This window comes from Micrasema longulum, unplaced genomic scaffold (assembly GCF_059751315.1).
Source record: "Micrasema longulum isolate JH-2025_06_02 unplaced genomic scaffold, ASM5975131v1 h1tg000416l, whole genome shotgun sequence".
NCBI classification, from domain to species: Eukaryota; Metazoa; Arthropoda; class Insecta; order Trichoptera; family Brachycentridae; genus Micrasema; species Micrasema longulum.
In genome coordinates, this window is record NW_028277616.1 from 500,169 (window position 1) to 518,791 (window position 18,623).

Here is an 18,623-nt window from a genome sequence, read left to right on the forward strand (position 1 = left end):
AAAATGTGGTTTTTCTCAGGCCTGGGTGTTCTGTGATGTAATTCACCACTGTGATTGGGCCTCCTGGCCTGTTGTGGTGCAAAAATAAAATGAAATGAAAATGAAAATGAAATAAGTAGTCCCATACTAATAAAACAATAACGTAAAAAAGAAAAACTAAAACTACTTAATTATAAATGCCTAGCTAATCAAATGTAAGAAATTAATAATCATTATTATACAAATGTAAAGTATATATTTGTGTCAAGAATACATGTTACTTAAGCATAAATTATATAGTATAATATATAATAAAACAAATATAAAGCAACGAAATACATAAAAATATAAATAATGTGTGTACCAATTATATAAAGTACTACGTTTTTTGATTTACATATATTTTTCAAAAAAATCTCTCGCTACACTATTTATATGTGCAGTTATTTTTATTTAAAAATTTGTTTTACATTTTGAGTCTTTTATATCTGGCAATTTATTTATTTATTCATATTTTTCGCCTACAAACTAAAATTAAAAAAAATAATGTGACTTCACTGGGGTTTCCCGTGCCGAGGACACTTAACAATTTACTTTTTTGAAATTACATTTGAGAATAAACAAAGAAGACTAACTTAAAAACAAAGATAATTAACAAATATTCAGTCAGTTTTAAAAACAAGGTATTTATGTATATCTGTATAATTAATACCATAGTTAAGGCATTTTACTGCAATAAGCACCAACCAACACAATTTTTCAGTCTCATAAAGACCACGTTTCCTCAAAATTAAATTAGGATTTGGAGTACCTCATGGTAGTATTTTGGGACCGATTTTGTTCATTTTGTAAATTTATAATCTATGTCTGACGCACGTAACAAATTAAGACATAATTGCATTTGCAGATGACATTGCTCTAATTTTTACAAGTAACAAATGGGATGAAACTCATTCTGCGGCTCAAAACGGTGTCAATGTGATAAAAATGTGGCTGGATAACAATATCTTAACTTTAAATATTGACAAAAAAAAAAAACATTACATTTGGCAAAATCACAGTGGGACAGCCAAAACAAAATCATCAATTAAAAATATGCTCTAAAATACTTGAATCAGTACATCATATAAAATATTTGGGAATAATTATTGATAAACATTTTAAATGGACAGAACCACTAGAATACACGATATAATACCAAAAATTTGAAAACTTTCCCATACCTCCAAGTCAATTCGTAAAATCTTAATTAAACTAAAACAATTATATAATATTTTATGTAACTCAATTATAACTTATGGCATAATAGGATGGTAAGCACTAATAAATCAATATTAAAACCTCTCGAATCTGCTCAAAAATCGACGATCAAGATAATTTCAAAAAGCCCTTCAGGTACCCCAGCGTCAAGTTATTTGAGGAATTCAAGATCTTAGATATAAGGCAATTATGTATCTCTAGAATAATAATGTTTGTGAAAGCAAATTATTATTTCAAATCCCAAAAGGAACACTCCCGCACTACTATAAGTCAAACTAGAGGATGGATCACGGGGTCTACCGCAAACTCTAAATTCGGGCAAAGAAATTTCAGGTTTCTAAAAAAAAAAAAAAAAAGACAGAGTGATATGGAGTTCTATCATATCTGTCTGTCTCTACGGGGAAACGGCGTGATGGTTTGTTTGTTTGAATGAAACATCTTATTTTTAGAGCACTTGAGTTTGTTTCAAAGCACAACTAGGTTTTAGGTTCAGATGGCACAATTCCGTCAATCTACAGATGTTACTATAAACTAAGCATAAATATACAGAAATGAGGTACTGACAAGGGTGGAGAGGGGTTGAAAAAGAAGGGGTTTAAATAACGAGTAAGTATGATATTTTTGTACCTGGACCCTCAAACACCAACAGTAAAGCAGCTGATGAATTGGCAAGGCTGGAGCTGAGACAGCCAATCGGCCCTGAACCCTACTGTGAGTTTCCTAAATGTGCTTCTGGTAATGAGATTAAGTCATGGGCCAGAAAGCAGAGTGTAATTATGAAGAACAGGATATCAAAATGACAAAAACAGACTACAAAGACAACAAAATAAAATATTAAAGTTAGTATATGACCTTCCCCATCTAACTGCAACTAGAGAACTTTTTAAACAAACTAAGCAATTAAATATAACTGAACTCTTTCAACTAGAATCATTAAAATGTATTAACAAATTAGCCACTAATGTAATTGTAGACGAAGAACTAAAACTTGTAAAAAATTGTAGTCAACACGGACATAATACGAGAATATCAGAAAAATATCACAAACAACTTTCTAAAACAAGACAAGGACAATCGAGACTAATAAACCAGGGACTGAAATTATGCAATAAACTACCAGACAAAACTAAACAAAAGATTCAAACAAACTATTCAAAAGATGTAAAAAATATTATTTTGAACAACAGAGTAAGAATAAAAAACGTTTATCATATTTTTGTAAAATTAATGTAATAATCCGATAGGGTTAATAAATAAATTTTCAAATATATTTTTTTAAAATAATAAATTTAAAAAAAATGTTCTGCAAAAAGTACTTGGTTAGTACCATGCGAGGGAACTGATAAAATGATACTCGCAAAGTTTTGATTTTGACCAAATTAAACTCAGCCGAAATCAAGTGAGGGTTATCACTAGAGCCCGCCCAGGGCACTGCAGATTGAACAAACATCTTGCTAGAATAAACCTTTCCGAAACTTTTAGATGTAAGTTATACAGTGCAGATGAGGAAACACCTATCCACATTCTATGTGAATACTTTACATCACAAAAGGAACCTCATTCTTGGGGGACCATTGGTTAAATCTAAAGATGTAAAAGAGCTCGCCCCCAACCTAATAGCTTGATTTACGGATCTGGGCTTGGAGGGGGAGATTTACCAAAATGTAAACTCTCGCTTTTGACACAGTAGCCAGGCTATTTATAGACCTGGGCTCGGAGGGCGAGAACTATTCACGGGGACCCATCACAAAATATCTTTACAGGTCGCAGTGATGTCAGGAGCTTGCATAGCACTGACCCCCATCTCTAAGGATAAGAATAATATATCACGGGAATGCTGTATGTATTGGTAAGGGAGTTTAAAATATAATACCAATAATTTATGTTTTTTACGATTGGTTTTTTGTATTTCTAGATTATCTAAGTTATTAATTATTTTCCCCTTTACTTGTTATAGAATGAAGGCGTTTGATTTCATATGTTTCAAAAGGGTAGTTCGATTCCATTATTTGCTTGGTGAATTCTGAGAAGGTATTGGATATTAGGGGCTCGACGATGTTCTTTCGTTCTAATATTTGATTTTTAGCCGAGGTACTAATGGTTACAATCTCCACATTGGATCTGGTATAAGTCACTATTATTTGAAATGTCTATTTTTAATTATCTATCTTTTCCTACTACCACTACACCATTTTCAGGTAGGCAGAGAGAATGGACCGCCACACACGTCTCTCCTGGCATACATTTCTAGCTTCTTCGATATTTCGAACTAAACTGTTATTTTTTAAACGTCTTCACGATACAGCTTAATTAGTGAAATGGCAACTGTTATTGCCATTTTTATAAAAAAAAGAAACGCCCATCTCTAATGCATACACCTTATCCATACATACCCTTTGGTTCTGCCTGCTTCATAAATTATTATTTGTATAAGACGCGGGCTAAATATGTGAAAGTAATAGTCCATAGAATTCAGAATTCCACATTTACTTCTCTTAAATATTCTTTGGGGTTCAAACCGTCAGTAGGGTCGCAGTGAGTCATCTTGCTGGAGGGTGTGATTCTATAAAATGCTGCGAACGCCCAGTTGCATTCCATCGGCAACACTACTGACTAGTCTAACTCGTTAGCGTCCACGTCGCGAACCTTGGGCAATGGAATCACACTCATAACGGTGTGATCACAGCATATAACGAGAGGATGAAAAGCGAGTTTCTGAGGTCTCAAAACCAGAACCAACAAGCTAAGGGAAGGTAACCCCGACAGAAAAATCCACCAGAGAAGGCAACGAGAAACAACTCTGGTCATCTTTTTCCAATCACTATGGCGAGTAAATTCAATAAGCAGTTGTCCTGGCTGCGGAATAAAAGAGTAGCGCAGGACCGAGATGCTTTTGCTGTAGTGATCGCCAACGTCGGGGGGACCTGACAAGGCACCTCAAGAAGAAGAAATATTCTTTATGACTTTATAAACCCTATCGGTTTCGAGACGTACTTACCATGTAAATACTAATATACACTGATTAATAATCGAATGCATTCAGTCCATGTCCATTCGGTGGTTGTCGAATCCCTTAAACTGTGCAAGATTTGAACTATTTTCTTGAATACTATGTATACTGTAGTGATGGAGAAGGTGAAGGTGAAGGTGTTGTTTACATGTCAATGTAGCGAGTGTCCTGACGAAGCGACGGGTTCATCTCGAAACCGGTAGACATTAAAAATTGGTTCAGCGGTTGTAAAAATAAAGATAACTCAAGGGCATATAAATTAATGTATACAAATGTATTTACTTACATTCATTTAAAAGTTTGACCACAATGCTTTGAATATTCATAAATGATATCTAATACTTACGGTTTCGGAGGATAGATCTTCTTTGCTTCTTGAGAGTTAACTTCATCGGAATTTCGAGCGTCGAAGATTTTCTTAGCCACGGCAGCTACAACGGGGACAACTTTTTTTACCACCCCCTTGGCTGCGTCAACCACTAGTTTAGCGGTTGTGACCACTTTATTCATGGGGCAACTATTAGTGGGAGGGACTGCCCCTTTAACAGGAGCAATTTTAGTTGTTGGATTACATTTAGGCGCGACGGTGGGAGCTTTTGTAGGACTTATAGTGCAATTGCAACTATTTAAGGCTAGGAAAAAAAAAACTAAAAACAACGAAGTCCTTAAAACATTCATTTTTAAAATGGTCTCCGAGCAATTGACGACGTATTCGCACGTAATAGCCGGACGAAAAACCATTCGAAAATGATTGAACTATGGTGGAAAAACGTACACGACAGTTGATTTAAGATGCACGTTCTCTTTTTCTGTTAGTAGTTATTTAAAAAAGCTGTTCAAATTAAATTGACACCACCCGCAGCTGACTAAATTTATGACGGTAATATTTGAATGAAAAAAAATGCGATTAATTATCTGAGTAGCGATTTATGCTATTGTTGATCCAATTAAAAAAAGTATTGATTTAGTTAGAAATTATATCCTCACCGAGATACACCGGAGTTTGGACAAAATTATTCAAAAGAGGAATAAAAAACATTTTCTTAAGGCGCTATAAGTGAACTAATCGACTAAATTATCGGCAATATTGATCAGAGTGAAAAAATCCTAGATATTTTCATAGATTTTGCAAACGTTTTTGACACTGTAATCCGTAAACTACTGTCTAAAAAACTCTTAAACATTGAAGAACATTTCACTGCGGCGGTTTAAAAGTTACCCTGGTGGAAGAACTCCATCATTAATAATGAACTCTATACACCTCAAACAGAAACAACGGTGTACTAAAAATAAGCGTTTTGGGACCATTGGGGCATTTTTACAAGAGATACCCAGAATAAAACATTCTCCAAAAGCATTGGCTTTAACAGAGTACATGATTGGTTTGATCTATGTTTGCTGACTATCAATGCCACTAAAACTAAAATATTGACTTTTTTGATGACTGGCCTTAACAACGAGCAAATTGACCTTAAGAGCTATACATGTAATAAGCATATCAATTAATGCGGCTGTTTATCTTTGGAGAAAGTGAAACTGTTGAAATATCTAGGTGTTTTTATTGATAGCAGAAGTCCGGTCAAGTGACTCAACTAATCACATTGGCATTGTCTCTATAAAAATACGGAAACTGGTTAGTGTCTTCAAGGAAATATGGAACGCCATTGATCACAGGACACTAACATTTACTTCGCTCTGGTACGTTCATCGTTAACATAATAGAATGTGAGCTGGGGAGGAGCCATCAAAACCAGAATAAAAGCTTTCACGGTAGTACATTAATACATTTTGAAAGTATGTGATGAACCAACGCCCTTTACTGTATTCAACTTCTCTTCTTTTTGTGGATGATATATCGTTTCCTGCAACCAACCACATACGCATCGTTATTCTTCTTGGTCGTTTATTCACTATCCATTCGCTCTTTACGTTTCCTTTCGATTTTATTACCTCTGCATATCTTTATTTTATATTATTTATTAAGGATATCAACAGTAATACATGTAAAAAAAATAACAAAAAATATACAAGAACATATAAACGGATAAGATATCCACGTAAATATATGAAATATACATAAATCGGTTTCTTTGGGTGTGTAAATATGTTTTAGATATTGGTTGTGAGGTATATTTTTTTTATTGTCTGCGTACACAAAAAAAATTGCGTTCCTAAATACAACATAAATATCACGTTGAATATATATACATATATACGCGTTGAAAACAATGGGCCCAATTGCGATCCCTGAGTTACTCCGGAAGAAATATCAGTAACTTTGATACATTGTTATTTGTTATTTTTGTTCAATTTTTTGTACATATGTTTCTTCATATAACTGTTGTAATTGGCTTAAGCCGTATACACAGGGTGTTCTTTAAACCCCGTCACATCCGAAACCACGATGATCAGTATGGGCAAGAAGACATATTAGCATATTTAAAAAAATATTTAAAACAAAGAAATTTTTCTTCAAAAGTTTTAAAAATAAAATATTTGAAAAAACAAATTGTTGCTTACTTCTGCAGGGGAGAAGTGAGGGGAGCGCGGCTCAGTGTCAGACTCACCCCTTCTCCCTCCTCGTTTCACCCCTGCAGAAGTAAGCAACCATTTGCTTTTTTTATATTTTATTTTTTAAAATTTTATTCGTTCTAAAAAAATATTTTTATGTGCCAATATGTCTTCTTGCTCATACTGATCATGTGGTTTCGGATGTGACAGGGTTTAAAGAACACCCTGTATAATAAACAAAATATATAAATAAAGTGAAATAAATAAAATGAGTAAAACTAATAAAAATGAGTGAAGCAAATCAAATAAATTAAGTAAACAAATGAAATAAAATAAACAAATAGATGCTAAAATTGGGGGTCATTTTCAACGAGTTGTACTCACTGTAAGAAAATGGGAATCAAGTTGTGGAGGAGCGGGGTTCGAACCGCGGAGCTTTAATCCGTGAGTTCACGACACACTATCCACGGGACCACAACCCGATTCACACATTTAGCTCACTTTCGGATTTAAAAAAAAATCCACATCCATCACCAGCATATGAACATAAATATGGAATTCAATTTAATTCAATATCTGGGGCCGACCCCAGAATTTCATCGGTACCCGAATTTTTATTGATAAATATAATATTTGAATGTTAGTGTTTTCATACAATTTGATTACATATTTAATCAAATGTTCACACGTCACTTTTTATATTTGTTACATAAATGCAAAATGATATGAGATCAAGATTAATCGTGTTTATGGAGGTGTTCCATTTGATATAGTAGAATTAGCTGACAAGGCGAATTTTTTCTGCATGAACAGTTCAATTAAAAGTAAATATTGTATTAAAGAATGTTTTCCAAATGGCCAAGTGTGAGGAATCTCTAGGATAAATATATTATTTACTTTGTTTTTACAGTAGGCTATTAACATGTTTGATTGGATTTATTTTTTTAGTTTTAGTTATAGTAAAGTCATAGAATTAAGTATAGTCCAGAAGGAGCGTAGAATCATATTTGAATACATCGGACTGAGTCCAATAATTCCCTCACTTAGACACACTTTCGCCGCGCGCATGCTTAAAGTCACCGGGTAATATTGCCAGATCGCGAAGAATATAACCATAACACAAATGAAAGGTTAAAAAAAAGCAATCTGTTAATTTCTCTAAAATTTTATTGTGCACGCGGAAACATTGATTGACGCAACAGAGTAGATAAGTAAAGGGTCATTTAATAAGAGTAATTGAATTAATGAACTTTGAACTTAAAATATAAAACAAATTTTATTTGACATGAAACGGATATTTGTATATCATGTCAAATAATATTTGATGTTTTGAAGATAATGTCGGTCAAACGTCCACAACAGAGTTGTTTAATTTGCGATTCAATTTTAGTTAATTATCTCATTAGATGAGCAAAGTAAGGTAAAAAAAATTACTTCCCTGGCAACACTAACGAAATTTAAATTTTGTTTTTTCGACAATCTGGCAGTTGGAAAAATAATTTAATTTTTAAGGAATGCATTTGTTATGTACACACAAATGTGATTGCATCCTGTTTCTTTAAGATCCTAGCAGTATTTCTTCACTTTAAAATGACACAACACGGCATAGTTAAATTTAAATCAGGAGTTGCGTACTGAGCGACGTCTACAAAGAAACTAATGGGGCGTAAGTATAGCCTGTGAGCTCGCCAATACATGACAGATGACATTAACATAACCATAGAAAAACATAGCAGTTGAGCTCTCAGAAGTAAAGCAACGTGAATGCAGCAATGCTTGAACTACATGTCAATAATATTCTAATAATAAATAATATTATTTGGCCATACGGAACTTTAAAGCACACCTTGGTTTAATTACTAATAGTATTTATTTTATCGGTTAGGTAGGTGTATTTAAAAAAAATGTTTCGTACCTGAAAAAAGCACAAATAATTATGTTTTTGTAAATGATGTCAGTAGCGACACTCAGAGAGTGGCTTTGTGACGTTTTGACATTTTTTATAAGAAATTCATGGCGTTGCCGAAATACTGTTATAAAAACGAGGATGTTTTTGTTGATTGACGTTAGCAGGCGCTACCCAGGGGCGACTTTGTGACGTGAGAAATTATTTAAAAAAAGAGATTTATGGCGTAGCCGAAATATTGTAATTAAAACGAGAATGTTTTTGTTGATTGACGTTAGCAGGCGCTACCCAGGGGTGACTTCATGACGTGATGAAATTATTAATTTAAATATTTTTTTTCTTTTTACATAGCGTAGCCGAGATAAGAAGTTGCGTGGTGTTTCGAAATTTAACCGTGTAGGTAGCCGCCTAGTTACAATATTATTTTTGTATTCGTATAACTCCTGTTTTATAATGTTTATGTATTTACCGCTATAAGAATTATACTAAAGATAGTTTTTACTTTTAATCGCTATCCGTTTTTTAAATTATGTTTGTAACACTCAGTAATATTTATTTTTCAAGTATTCAATGTTATTTTTGCATTTTAATTAATATTGTTAATATAAAGCGTATTTTTATTTATTCGAATTTACTAGACTGTTTTTATTACAAAAAATAAAAATGCATATTTCTCTATGTATTTTTCTGTTATAAACAATCTATTAAAATAATACACATCAAATTTCCATTGTCTGTTGATTTTATTTGCAATCTTCTTTTTATTCGATGGTTAAAACTCTAGGAAATTCAAAGACAATAAAAATTATACTGTCATATATTAGCGAGCTCACACGCTATACATAGCCCACTAATGGGTCAAAACGTAAACCTACTCATTTATGAGTAGTTGAGTCGCCTTCTTTTGATGTGCGTGTGCGGTTTCTGGACTACTCTTAATTCTATGAGTAAAGTGTTTTCTTTGCATAGAATTCATTGAATATATATATATATATATAAAAGAATCGCCGTGTTGTGTCTCGCAAAAACTCGTAAATGGCTTGACAGAATTACGTGCGGTTTTTTGCAAAATTTCTAATTCACGTACTCAAGGTTTACAAACAATAACATCTTCAATATATTCAGGAGAAGTTAGAAGCACATATGTGTTTTTATCGATTTTCCAGGGTTGCATTCGTCTGAAATGCATATTCAAAAAATTGTAGAATGTTGTTTTTTTGTTAATTAAAAAAGTTTGTATTTTAACGTTTTGAAACATCAATTATTTTCAATACATACTGAATTGATTAATTTCCTAACAATTTCTTAATTTCTACATGTTAACATATTTTTAATGGATTTTTAGTAAAGTTTAAAAATTTTAAACCGATATTCGAGACATTTTTGAAAACGCGTTCTTACACAGAATGCATCACTGGCGTAAGTAGCGTAGAGTTTGACATTTGCAAAAAGAGTATCTTTATTTGAATTTTTTTCCGGGTTTTGGAATTCAACCACAAACAAAAGTACCAAAGTACCTACCTATTTAAGTTTGTAAGTGAAAATTCTTGATGGAAGTTCATGTAATTTATTATATAAATAAAAGGCGAGTGATACTTTAATCCACAAATTTGGAATATCCAGTGACCGGTTTCATCGCTTTCGCGACATCTTCGAGACTGGTATCTTTATTAAAGAGTTAAATGTATCTATACAAAAACAGAGGTACGGATAGATAATTCAAAGTTGTATGTAAGTAAATTAAATAAAGTTATTTTTATCTTAAGGATCATAATCAAAATTTTTTTTCGGGTAAACTAATTAGTTGATATAATGCTATTTTATTATCCCATCCTTCGTGAGTGTGGTTTTGTAAATAATGATTTCTGAAAAACAAAGGGTAAAAAGTTGTCTGACTTTTCTTCATCAACACGCATTTACGTATTTTGACATGTTCGTTCAACCAGCCTATAGCAGGCAAGCTAACGTTCGGGCAGGACAACGTCTGTCGGGTGTGTTGTCATTTATAAATGCCAATAAATTATAACTACATAATACAGTTCAACAATTAGTCAATTAAACCTAACAAACGAATAAATTCAAATCAACAATGCAATTAAAATCAACAAACTGAAATCAATAAACATGAATCTAATGCCAATCTGTCTTGTCTTGCGAATATTCTTCTACTCTATAGTAGCTCTTTCCAAATAACCTTTGCTTGACAAAATCTTAAAAAAGATTTGTTGGCAAAGCCAAATTTCAAGAGGTACCTTGTTGTAGAACCGTATGCAGTTTGAGGCAAAATAATTATCATTTTTTGCAGTCTAGTAGTGGACACAACTGGCATATCTTTATTTCTCGTGTTGAACCTATGGAAATCTGTGTTCCTCTAAAACTTATTAAAAATTTTATGTACCTATGTATATCATTATACTGACCTATATCAAGTTTTCGTAAATATATTGACATATGACTGTAAGCAATACGCTTAATCTAGGAATTTACTGTGATAAAACATATCAACTTCTGCAACGGGTAGATTCCATAAAATACCTTGGTGTTATCATTGATAGGAATTTGCGATGAGAGGCTCAGGTCCAGCCACTAAACTCTAGGTTGAGAAAGCTTTGCCATCTATTTCTATTCTGCTTTCTAAGAGACATTCTGGATATTGGCACTCTCAGAAGTGTGTACTTTGCTCTGTTTCAATCCACTGCAACCTATGAAATAGTTGGCTGGGGTGGTTGTGCGGCATCCATTTTAAAGCCTCTCATAATTTCACAGAAATTATTATTGGGAATAATATTCCGGCGCCCTCAAACATACCCGTCAAAAGAGTTTGAAAGTTTGGGATCAATGAAATATTATCAGTTAAAAAGAATTAACTTTTTTGGGCCAATAAATATCTCTGTGCTAGCCACGTTTTACGATGTGGTATTTCAAGCGCACACGATTTCTTCTTTGATTTGATCTACGAGTATTTGAATTACTTTTAAATACATTTTCGTTCTTAAATATATATTTTAAACATTCAAAATAATATATTCTATTACATATAATAATATTTGGCACAGTACATTGCGCTGTTGCCAAAAGAAAAAATATAATTGTTGCAACTTTTGCTACTGGTTGACCAAGGTTTCTAAACTTATAATTAGAAATCAAACACTGATTTGAGTCTACACACTTTATTTTATTTTTACAAATATAAACATATAAAAATAAAAACTTCGTGACAATTGTTTCGCCTTATTAGGGCATTTTCAAACGAATGTGAAGATTATTTGGATTGAATGTCCTTATATAGTTATATAATTCAAGGTACTTAGGTAGAAAATAAAAATAATCTTATGAACTATGGCATGTACATTAATCATAATTGAGGGAAAAACCAATGGTTAAGGGTAAGGCTAAGTGTTTAATAGGTAATGGGGAATTTAGGTATTTATATTTGAATTTCGGGGAAAATATAACAAAGTAAGTATTTATTGACATACAAGTATGTTTTGTGAGATAATTAACTAAACTTTATAGTTTTGTAAATTTAGATAATTGCTGTCGAAAAAATATCAATAATATTATAACAGGATGCTGTTCATTTTAATTTTAAAACATGATTGAAATATTATGAGGAAATTTATATAAACATAAATGTATTATTATACAATATTTCTATTTTTAAGAATTTCTTTTTCGAAATATATAAATGCAATTGTAACATGATTCACCTATTAATTACGCGCCATATAAGCGTGTACAAAAAGGAACAAAGTGAAGAATAACAGTCTATTTAAATATGTTTAATAGTGGTGAAGATATTAGGTTGGTTTGTTAATTTATTATTTTTAAATTAGGATTATTTAGATATTTATTAATTTCCAATTGTTCAAGTATATTAAGTTTACGCCCTTTGCTTTCAACGTGTAATGGAATTGGTTTATTTGAGATATGAATTTTATGATTATTTTCAATTAAGTGATTGGCAAATTGAGAATCTTGTTTTTTTATTTTTAAAGGATCTTATGTGTTCTGAATATCTAGTTGAGAAAGAGCGCCCAGTTATTGATTCAGGATACGGCACTACCCAACGCAGGGAGTACCGTTTTACCCACCGTTAAACTACTGGAAGTCTTACTTATTTCTGACCTTTCTCTTGATGCTGAAATCAGTAGAACGATAAGTTAATGCTTCTACCAGCTGAGACAAATTAAATGCATACGCAAAAATTTGCCAGTTGATGCCACCCGTCAATTAAGACATGCGTTTGTAGTGTCTAGAGTCGATTTATTGTAATGGTATCTATGCAGGTTTACCAATGAACAAAATGACTCGCCTACAGTCTGTATTAAATGCTGCAGCGAGACTTATTTTCGGAATCTTTAAGTTCAGTCGTATCACTCCGCTACTTAGGGAATCACACTGCCTACGTTTTCCACGGATGGTGGAATACAAACTATGTTGGCTTATGTATAAATCACTGCACAACTCTGCTCCGGAATATCTAAGGGAACTATGCATTCCAGATGAACTGGCTGACAGGCGTCTTACGCTTAGATCAGCTACGTCTACGGCGAGAGAAAAAGTTATTATACCTCTACGGAAACAGCGCACTAAATTCGGTGAACGCGCATTTGCGGTCGCAGGCCCTACGGAATGGAATGTTCTCTGATGTTTCGGAAAAAACCTAAAACCCACTTGTTCTCTAAATCATTTAAATCAATCCGTAGCATGTGATAACAAAATAAACTGTTTTAATAAAATTACAAATTTATTTACCATAGAATCATTTTGAAAAGCGCCCTTGAGGTGATATATAGAAAAGTAGTTACATTGCTACTTAAACCAGCCAATGACATGTCGTAAGCCCTGTAGATGCCTAGACTTCTACATTACCTTCTCTAAAAATTTCTTCATCTCTGTTGTACAACAAAAAACAAAAAAAACAACAACACAAACCATCACGCCGTTTCCCCGTAAGGGTAGGCAGAGAGGATAGAACGCCACAACACCCTATCTTTGCATACAGATCTCGCTTCCTCTACATTCATAAATCTTCTCATGCTCGCGCGCCGATTATTCCGACTTTTGACATGTCCATCTTTAAGTATTTGTTGGATTTGGTCATGCCATGTCTTCCTCGGTCTTCCTCTATTTCTGCATCCATCAACATTCGCATTGTAAATATTCTTAGCCGTTCTCTCGCTGTCCATTCGTTCTACATGTCCAAACCAGCGCAGAACTCCTTTCTTGATTTTGTCGATAATGCTTGTCTCAGCATTACATAATGTACGGATCTCAACATTTGTGCATCTATCGTACATAGTTTTACCACACATTCGCCTGAGAGATCGCCTTTTGACAGCATTCAGCCTACTTTCATCCCTGTTTTTCCAAGTCCATCCTTCGCTCATCTCTGTTGTAATATGTTGATATTTTATAAGGTTAATATATTATCTCATTGCCCCCATTTTTCTTTCAATACCCCCTTAATTCCTCCAATGCCACCTTCTTGGCCCCTTGGTCCCTTTCAGCGCCACCAAGAGAACCATTCTGAATCGTCATTACCCCTAGAGAGTGATCAATTTGGGTATTTTTATGTTTTGCATGTGCATTGTTCACTAGAAATATTTAACATTGACTCTGTATCATAAAATAATTACCTCTTCTAGTCCAAGCATCCACGCTACTTTTCGAAGCAAGCGATGTTGGACTGATTTAATGTGATTTATGCGATTCACATAGAATCATTCATATCTTCTTATTTTCTCTGGTTTCTTATCTTTAACTCAATATTTATTCTTTACTTTAACTTAATCTTTATCATAATTACTTATAATATATTTATATTAAATATTTTAATATAATTTGTGAAAGATGGCGGAGTTCTATAATTGAGGATATATTTAAAGAATGATACCAATGTTTACTTACACATTGTATATATTTTATGTATCCTTGTTGAACTTCCAAATAAAATTATAAGAAGTATCTTAAAAAAAAAAAACTGTTAAAAAAACTGTAAAAAAACTAATGCGGTTTGGTCAATTTCAACCTAATTAAGTGTTTTAGTTTTCGCAATAATGTTCTAAATAAAAATAATAATTTTTGTATTTGTTTTACGTAATTTGACGTTTAATCATCAGTGAGGCTATATAGTCGCATGCAGAACGGGGTAAAGAATATTCAGAATAGCACCCCAGGGAGGTAGATACGCCCTTTAGGCAACCTGTGAATTAAATAACGGAGGGGTAGGAGAAAGAATAAAAGTCAACATGATGATTTTCACAATGTTTTTATTTGTTTGTTATTTTTATATACACTTGACGACGAGCTTAAAAAAATCTTATTTTAAGTATCTTAAAAAAGGTATTTTCTATTTATAAATAACGTTAATATTGCAGAACATTAATATGTGTATTTTACATTAAATAGTTAATGTACGCTTAAAACTAATGGTTTAATGGAAATTCCCCATAAATATTGTCGGCTAATTCCAATCACACTTAACATTTTGATTACTTTTAAAAAAATATTTTACTGATTACCACGTGTATAAAAACATCATAATATGTATCTAGCACAATATACTATGTAATAATACGTAACGCGATGTAATGAATTTAATACTATGCCATGCTTTATATGTAATGCTATGATATACAGAATTATTTTAAAAAATTTATTGGTTTTTACGAAATCGACCAATTTCATATTAAATGCGTTTCTGTAAACATACAAAGTATTTAAATAATGAGGAACTTCAGCCCTACGGGAAATTGGATGCAAAAAATGTTTTCTTGCGCGCGGTAAAAATTAGAGCATTAAATTGTACGGCAAAGTTTCTTAAAAATGTACCTAAAAAATAATTTAAAAAATGTTTTAATTAAAACGAACAGCTTTGAACGACGTCGCTGGTTCATATGAATCAACCAATGATAAGACAGCAGTGAAAGATATCTGGTGTGCTTACCCGTAAACGGACCAATTAGTGATACAAAAGTTTTTAAAATCATAGCGCTGATAATACGATAAATAAAAATTAATATAAAAAAATCTGGCTTAGTTTAATAGCCTATTAACAAATAAAAAAAACTCACTGAACTTCCTCATTGTAGCATAAATTGTAGATAAAGATAATATATTTTTTTCTCACTATCAATTACAATATACACAGTAATAAAATAAAGTTTACAACAATACGATCGCCAGGATGCCATTGATACAAAATATGAAAATGTAATAATTAATAATGAATAAAACATAAACATTCAGTAGTTAAATGAATTTAAAACAAAGAAAATTTGCGTGATGTGAATAAAGAGAAAAAAATGTATTAAAATCATTGTCTAAATAAAAAAACCACAAATCATTAAAACATAATATCTCAGAGGCAGACGGATGCAAATCCAGAATATGATGAAATGACATTTCGATTTTCATATCCAGTTTATGATCATGTTCTGCGATTTTGAAGAAATGTAAGTCTTGTAATGAGCAAAACCAACGTATCAAGATACTGAAAATACAAATTAATGCTATAAATGATTAGAAATCACTTAGAGAAAGTAGATTCTTTACTCTTGTTGAACATTTAACGTTTGGATTTGCATCCGTCTGCCTCTGAGGTACAGATATAATGCTTTGTAATGCTGTACAATGTTATATATTATAATACGATAGAATGCAATATTATGCAATAAAATGCTACGTAACACAATGTGTTGCCGTATTTTGCGACATTACAATAAATTGGTATGTGATGCTGTCACTGACAGACCGAAGGTTTGATTTCGGCCGAAAATTGGTCGAAACTTCTAAAACCTGCGATCGGATTGCATTCGGCTATATTCGGATGCATCGTATGGCTCGTGACTCGGCCACGAGACCTGTGACCTTAAGTTTGTTTCAGCTTTCTGTCGGTGAGTGTTGTCAACTGTCACGTTAAATGAATGCCTTTTATTTAAGGTGATTCTAAACGGAAATATGAAACTAATTATTCTTAGATGGCGCTTTTATATTTTTTTATTGAAAAATGCCATTTTTACGTTTAATTTCAGTGGAAATTTTACAAAACTTGGTTTGCGGAAACTTTACACTATATACTAATCAATATTGAATGTAACAAATACTATAACGATATAATTTATTTCCTTTTCACTAAATGGTGTACAAAACAAAAAATAACTTATTTTATTGAAAACGTAAAAATGGCATTTTTTAATGAAAAAATAAAAACGGTGAATAAAAAAGATATGAATAATTTGTTTCATATTTCCGTTAAGAATCACCTTACAATTGATTTAATATTTAATAAGGTTTCCCTAATTTCGGGCGTTTTTACACGTCACTACTTTTGACCTATTTAAATATGAACGATGTTTTAAATATATCCAAATCTTTGTAGACAGGCTGAAGTTCCTTCCTAGGGAGTTAATAAGATCTAAAAACATCTGGACCTACCCAAACATTGTTGATTAAACTAACTGGCATATAAAGAAGTATAAAAATAGAAAAATTGTTTTCAGGCGTTGCCTAGCAGGTGAAATGGTTCAGCCAGATGAATCTCACCCACACGATAAAGGTTTCAGATCTTTTTCTTCACAAAAGTCAACAGATGGAAGAGTTGAAGAAATGTGGATGTTTGCATTGTGTACTGTGGCCGCACAAACCAGCCAATGACAAGTCGTAAGCTTTGTAAATATTTAGACTTCCATATTTCCTTCTCAAAAATGTTTTCCCTCTCTGTTGTGTGTTATGGTTGTTTTTACTAATTTTAGTGAACATAAAATAAAGCTACGATCTAGGCATTTTTATAACTTGACAATATTTAAGGGGAGAATGAGCATTACTAGTATTACTTCACTAATTTTATGAACCTATTTCTTGAAGAATGAATAGTGCGGATGCGAATTAACAATGGGTGACTTGCTGTCTTGCCATAAGGAGAGATCCACGGCTGGCAAGAGTTGACACGGCACTATCTTATTGCTGAAATAAAATATTACGTCATTAGTTTTGAAGCAAAACACCAATGGACAACGGACAAAAAAATAACTATTTGAAGTCAAATAGTTAAATCCGTGCGAAGGTTTTCACGGTCACTGAAATCAATTTGTTTATTTTTTCCGTGATACTGTGTGTGTTGGATTGTTCCGACGTCACGGCTACCATTACAGAGGGCATCTTCAGGGTAAACTGTGGTAAAAGAAAATCACACATTCACGGTATCAAACAAGAAAGGAACAAATTGATATCATTGATCGTGAAAACCTTCGCCCGATTTAACCATATGACTTATTTGGCCTAAGCCAATTACAACAGTTACATGAAGAAATATATAAACAAGAAACTGAACAAAAAGAACATAAAACTACGTAGCAAATACAAACTGGGGTAATAAAACAATTGTATAAAATATCGTCATAAATATGCCAATGGGAACGCCTGAAAATCTCAAACAACACGTTTCTCCAAGCCACTGGATCCAATAACCTCTGTTTGAGCGATGCTTAGACCACCATAAGTACATAATGTAAGATGAATTATCAATTTGTTTCTTATTTGGGTGATACCGTGTGTGTTGGATTTGTTCCGACGTTTCGGCTACCATTGCAGGAGCCATCTTCAAGGTAAACTGAGTTTCTACGATTCTACTTTCTAAAAATCCAACGCACGCGGTATCACCCAAAAAATAAACAAATTGATAACAGTCACCGTGAAAACCTTCGTACCTATTAAAGATGAATTATTTTAATTTATCTCATTTAAGCCAAAAATCGTTTATTTATCATTTTATTTGAATTCTATTTCTTTATTTCATTACAATTTGATTATTTTTATAATTTTTTGTTTTGTACTACCAATAAAGTTTAATTTTTTCATCATAATATTTATGTCCTACTTTCACTCAACAAAGGCCCTTAGTCCCATCGAGTTGGTACGCGTGTCCTCGCGATGTAAAAAACTTATGATTTT

The 18,623-nt window shown here is 32.6% G+C and overlaps 2 protein-coding genes across 2 annotated transcripts in view; both read right to left on the bottom strand.

Annotated features, from left to right (window-relative positions):
- Nucleotides 1-4,998, bottom strand: part of LOC148281723 (immunomodulatory peroxidase-like) — a 31,668-nt gene extending 26,670 nt beyond the window's left edge. Inside the window, exon 1 of the mRNA XM_088226256.1 lies at nt 4,596-4,998. Coding sequence (XP_088082382.1) covers nt 4,596-4,990 — 395 coding nt within the window. The 5' untranslated portion in view covers nt 4,991-4,998. The remainder of the gene's footprint in view (nt 1-4,595) is intronic.
- A 12,400-nt stretch (nt 4,999-17,398) lies between these two features.
- The window catches only part of Pxd (Peroxidase), a 197,060-nt gene continuing 195,835 nt past the window's right edge, over nt 17,399-18,623 (bottom strand). The window contains exon 11 of the mRNA XM_088226257.1: nt 17,399-17,636. Coding sequence (XP_088082383.1) covers nt 17,525-17,636 — 112 coding nt within the window. The 3' untranslated portion in view covers nt 17,399-17,524. The remainder of the gene's footprint in view (nt 17,637-18,623) is intronic.